This window comes from Rhodamnia argentea, chromosome 5 (assembly GCF_020921035.1).
Source record: "Rhodamnia argentea isolate NSW1041297 chromosome 5, ASM2092103v1, whole genome shotgun sequence".
NCBI classification, from domain to species: Eukaryota; Viridiplantae; Streptophyta; class Magnoliopsida; order Myrtales; family Myrtaceae; genus Rhodamnia; species Rhodamnia argentea.
The window spans coordinates 2,072,967-2,078,817 of NC_063154.1; the positions used below are offsets into that span (position 1 = coordinate 2,072,967).

The 5,851-nt window shown below is 39.4% G+C and overlaps 1 protein-coding gene across 2 annotated transcripts; it reads right to left on the reverse strand.

Moving 5' to 3' along the window:
* Window positions 1-5,436, reverse strand: LOC115743692 (biotin carboxyl carrier protein of acetyl-CoA carboxylase-like). 2 transcript variants are annotated; one of them, XM_030678594.2, is made up of 9 exons: window positions 5,243-5,433; window positions 4,281-4,490; window positions 3,566-3,639; window positions 2,521-2,574; window positions 2,038-2,301; window positions 1,911-1,973; window positions 662-730; window positions 532-577; window positions 1-309 (listed from the first exon to the last, which is right to left on the reverse strand). In XM_030678594.2, exons 1-9 carry the CDS (start codon window positions 5,274-5,276, stop codon window positions 242-244), a joined length of 882 nt encoding a protein of 293 aa, XP_030534454.1. In that variant the 5' UTR covers window positions 5,277-5,433; the 3' UTR covers window positions 1-241. The 2 variants fall into 2 exon arrangements, 1 of the variants encoding a protein (XP_030534454.1); XR_004015724.2 differs by lacking the exons at window positions 1-309; window positions 532-577; window positions 662-730 and adding exons at window positions 752-1,349; window positions 1,385-1,648 and having other exon boundaries at window positions 1,804-1,973; window positions 3,566-3,650; window positions 4,283-4,490; window positions 5,243-5,436.
* Window positions 5,437-5,851: the final 415 nt, after the last annotated feature.

The following is a 5,851-nucleotide window of genomic DNA, read 5'->3' on the forward strand; positions in this document are numbered from 1 at the left end:
AGCAAAGCAATCAATAGCTTTATGAAGTTCTCTTCAATTTTGCAGGCAGGGGTTGAATCCATAGTTACCGAGTTTCTTCGAAAACCAAACACAAGATCAGTAGAGTCCCCACAACTATTTTTCTACGTGGCAATTTAGAACTGCTTTAAACCGATTGCATATGCCAATTTAAAGGGAGGGGTAGTTGTTAAAAAACCAAAAGACCTCATCAACAAAACCAGTAGAAATTTTGCATGGTGTGTCAGTGGACACCAACGCCAGGAAATGATGGCAACACAGCAAGAAGAGGATCTCCATAACCAACAGCTTCTGTAAAACCATACAACAAATGGTGAATGTTGAAGAGCTATTAAAAAAAAAAAAAAACAAATCCTGCCAGTATTTTGGTCAAAACATGGACAGAAAGAAATTATTACGTACCTTACCAAAAAAAAAAAAGAAAAAGAAATTATTACGAAGCTGACTCGGCATGGGAAAGTGAGGAAGCTGTTGAAAAACAAACAAACCAGGAAACAATGGTAAAAGTCATACCTCCATCATCAATCAGGAGCTTTAGAACTTCTCCCGAGACGTCTGACTGCTCAAATCTCAACAAGAAATCGTCAAAAACAGAATGAGGCAGGGAAATGACCAAATTAAAGTACTTGCAGAAAGTGCTTACTTTCACAGGAAGTTCAGTGCCAAACTGATCCAACCACCCTATCACTTGGCCTTCCTTGATCAAATCGCCCTATTTACATGAACTGACTTTTCAGATATTGCTCTTACATACCTACCCAATTCAGCTAATCTGTAGACACGTGTATGCATGCATCCATACGTACTTCACATGTGTATGAGTGAGTGCTAGCATGCAAGTACTTGCATCTAGATATCATACCATATTGTGTAGACATGATCACAAGGAGATAAACTTCAATAGAATCAACAGTTTGGTGTCGTGTAGAACATCTTCACAATGAGAAAATTTCTAAAGAATCGACAATCTATGTGTGGATGCAATATGTCAGCCAGGATGAAAAGAAGTCAAAAGAAAGAAGCAGACACTAAAAAACTCAATTGATTTACTAATACGTCATTTTCTTAGATGAGCCTGTAAAATATTAGTAATCATTAGGTGAATGTGTTACGTGCTACAATGAATGTGGATCATCCGATATAGTGTAACCTGCATGAGAGCCACCATTTTCAAAGTCCAGATTCATCTTAATACACATATCACATTCAATTAATATTCTCTCTAAAAGACAGTTTTATCATTGCATCCATGCAAAGAATTTTACCACATTGCAGAACCACAGAGTTGACTTTGTTAAGTAGGTGAACGACTTTTTTTTAGGCATTCAAAACTATCCCTACAGTTCTGACCAAAAAAAAAAAAAACTATCCCTACGGTTTCCCAAACAGATCCCAGTCTCTTAAAAAGCTGGGCCACAAAGTTAACTTTGTTACGTAGATGAACTACCTTTTCTGAGGCATTCTGACAATCCCTAAAGTGTCCCAACGTATTCCAGTTTCTTAAAAAGCAACAACCTCTTGAATTGTGCCAAGTCATTAGTATCTAGTGTGCGTGCTCACGCTCATGCTTGTGTGCGAGAGGGGAGTTCTACAAGACACTGAAAAGAGGACCTCTATAGGAAAGACATAGCTGTCTATCAACATTAACATCAACATTACCTTTATCTTAAATTAGTTGGGGTCGTGGGTCGATGAACCCAAAAATAAATATAATAAAAGCAAGACCGATTGAAGAAAAGAAATAATTTTATAAAAATAAAAATAAGTATATAAAAATAAAAAGACATAGCTGTCTATGATCCAAGAAAATGAAAATTCGGTAATGCTAATCACCGTGAAATTTTTACAAGAAGGAATTTCCGATACAAAATCCATAGGCAGGCGAGAGATACCTCTTTACAGCTGGGAGCTTGCTTCTTTCCCTTGACCGTTTTTCCTTTTTGGAAGGAGCCAACCTGAAAAAGTAACATGAGATGCACAGATCGCAAAAACAGAGAGCTGAAAATGCCAACAACTCACCGTTGGAGAGGCTACTAGAACATATCCACTACATCCTGAAGCTTCCAATGCTTCGAGTTTTGATGATTTCCCAAAGGTGACATTCATAAATGGAGCAGCCTTCTCTGAAGAGGGTTTTGGTGCTGATGGCGGTGAAACACCAGAGCTGGACTTATTAACAGGCTCGGTTGGAATAGGTGGTGGCGTTACAGGTGATGCTATGACTGGTACAGGGACTTCTGTCGCCCCTACATTACGCTTCACATGCATCTCAAAGTTTCCAACCTATGAAAATAGAAAAGTGAACTCAGAACGTACTAATTGCAAAACTTATTAAATCGGCTATCAAATCTGCTGTAAGTCTGCATGGACCCTGAATATATCATCTCATAAGTGCTACCCTTAGAAATCATTAAGCAATTTGCGAAAAGTAAGCATATAAACTTAAAAGACTTAAGTATCATATATCTTACTTCTGCAAAGTAAGGGCACATAAGTAATTACCTTTAGCTTCAGTTCAGCAATCTGTGTCTCATCACAAACTTCCAGTAACAATGCCTGATTAAAAAAAGTTATTTATCAAGCTCATGATGAGAGCGGTAGAGGAAAAAGGAAACAACAAATACTCAAATGATGAGTTTTGAAATGATTACAGCTCTATACAGTCTTCCAATAGTCCAGAATTCAACTATCTCTACAGTTGATCTTTAAAAAGGTGGACAAAATTCCCGTAGAAAGATAAAACCAGTCAAGAAGTATGTCAATCATGAAGCTTTTACAATTGCATAAGATTGTGAGGAAGTCTATTAATTACAAAGAACAAAAGAGAACTTGGACTAATAGTTTGGGTTTCTGGTGTTCCCCTTCTTCTGTTATAAGTACGTACATAATTATATAAGTGCCACCATACAAGAATGCCGAGTGTGATGTAATACGTAGTACTAAAAAATGTCTCTCAACAAGGTCAATCCCTAGAATTCTTTAACTCAAGGGCAGCGGATCATCTGAGAGATTCAATTCACGATAAAAAACCAGTGCCTCCAATGAGGCCCATGTGCTGGAGATGTACTAACTTAGAAATGCATAATTTCATCCTGACAGATACATCTTAGAAGTACAAAGTAAAAAACTCATAACTTCAAGCATGGCATCAGGGACGAAATGAACATTTCAACCAGCTTGAAAACCTTCAAAACCTCCCCCCGGTAATTAGAGACCTATTTGAGACCCTTGCCTGAAGCAATAATCTAAAGATCAACAAGGCCACTGGCAAGTGCTGAGCATTAAGATAATTCTTTACCATAATTTTTCCCTATGTAACTTTGGTTGCCAAACAGAACGCTGCCTTTTGTTGTTTTTTTTCCCCCCCAACAAGACTAGTAGTTAAAGCAGCAAAGATCCAGAAACTTCAGCCAGTGCTTGCCCTTCATGCCAGTTTAGTGAGGGAGTTATCACGTTGAAGAATATCAGGAGTATCTGAAGAAGTCAATGCACGTAGGTGTATGTGTTCAGGAGAACCACACAAGACCGAACAAGAAAATTGGCATACCTGAAATCCACTGGGAAAAGTTGCACCTTCAAGAGGCCTCTTCTCCACTGACATTGGAACACTTCCAATGCACTCTGAGGAAACCGTAAAATTTCATACTCAAGTTCGGAAAAGGACGGCCTTGCGAGACAAAAAAAATACAACGAACACTTGAAATCCTCATGCATAAAGGTACATTATCAATATATGAACAGATCAGAAAAATTTAATAGCAGCTGGATTTCCCCAGCAGATAAAAGATTGAATCAGAGGTGACATGAGCTGATCAAGCCCCTAGAAAGAAGACTTATAATTGAATGAAGGCTCTATGATTCATTTCAATATATAGTGAATTTCGTTCAATGATGCAATCCACAGCTTTACAAACAGAAGTCCAGGTTAGAGGTTCCAGTTGAATACCGATCAATCTCCCTATCCTAAAGCGAAGTAGTCTTAGCAACCAATATCAGTGCCGGAAACTGGAGCAGAACAAAATTGTCAAGCACCACTCCTAATTGTGAACTATTTCGATAACAGACACCACGATGCCAAGCACGCAAACTTCTCAATCCAGATCTGGGGAAAATATTTTGCCGGAAAAGGGAACGGTCTTAATTTTGAGGTAGAGGTGTTATCAATTATCAAAGTTGGCCACTAGAAATATCGTCAGAGACGAGTTTGAACAGAAAACATTCTTAAGAAGGAAAAGGGAAGTCAAATAAAAAATCAATCTCACCATTGGTCTTGGTTGATATGGCAGAGTCTGATGTTTTTACACATGAAATTTCTGCCACTCTTGTCTTTTTGGAAGGAGAGAGAAGGCTCCTACCATATGGTAACCCTTGAACTCTCATGTTGCTTGAAATGGCCTTCTTGTAGTGATGCATACTGACCAGTCCAGTCTTCTCTGGCGAAGACCTCACATGTGATAGAACACCAAAAGAATCTGACCAAAGAAACAAAAGTGTTATCTTAGGCATGGGGATCCTATTTTCGAACAAGAGGAATATCATAACATAACACTGGACAATAGGCAACAAACAGCAGACAATACAAAATGATGTTAAGCACATATCAAGCCGCCAAAACGCTTCAAATTTAAACTGCCTTTTGAGCTAGAAAATGTTATCATGCCTAGGCTCATGTCAGTTTGAGAAATATAAGAGGCAAGTGCTCGTTTGGCCTCCAAACTTACCAATCGTAACTACAGGGAGCAAGGAGAGAATTCAGTCATTTAAGCTTCTCAGCAAAAATAAACAGGACCACAGTCGCAGGATTGATGGTGCCAAGCAAGACAAGGAGATGATTATCAAACTTCAAAGTATACATCATTAGACCATGGATGGAATTGCTCATGTTCGTCTACAATAGTTCAAGCAGGTGACCGACAACTTCAATAAGGTCTAAAAAGCTCAAAGTGAGATTATCTCACACAATACTGTACGACATTCAATCGATTCAACTTGTGCTCTGGTTGGCCGGGCGAAAGCGAAGCTGAAGATCGCATCATCTTCCTATTACCGGAGCTCAGTTTGAAACTCCTCAAAACGGAGAGTTCGCAATGCAGAAACGGACACAGGATAACCGCGATCCTCGGGAAATGACGAACTCGAACCAATGAATCATCAACTACATCGTGAACGCCGCATCACGCATCACTTCGCAAATACAACAAAAGCAAGTTGAGCGCAGACTCACAGTGGAAGGATCGCAGAGCAGCAGAAGACTCCATGGCAAGAGGTGAGCTGAAATGGATCGTCGTCACCAGGAATCGCCGGGAGAAGAAGATGAATCGGAGAAATGAAATGGAACTGAGAATGTGTTGAGAGTTTGGTTTTGAGCGGTTGGGGAAATAATACAAACAATCTCACGCCGTGACCACCTTCGGAACGACCGCCCTTTTTCATCAATGTCTCCGTTATTCAGTTTCCCGAGTGGGCTGCGCTAACGTGCGCCGGAGAGCAATTAAACGCTGGCCCGATCTCCACGTGGCTTCTACCCAATGGGCCGTTTCGTGATGGGCTTGAACGCACATGTGGAGCCCAGATAAGCCCAATGAGGCTGTTCTGATGATACCGCATTAGGATATATTTCGCACCGAATTCAAATTATTAGATCAAGAGAAATTATGGACATATCAAGTCCAGTCCACCCTGTAGAATGATGCAGGTTAAGGTCAAACTAAAGAACCTCGAGTGGGGGGACTACGTTTTTCCAAAATCAAATTACTGTCCGTTTGTTTTTTAGGACATAGATATTTTTATTTTATTTTTTTTTAAATATCGCTGATTTAATTTGAAATAATTA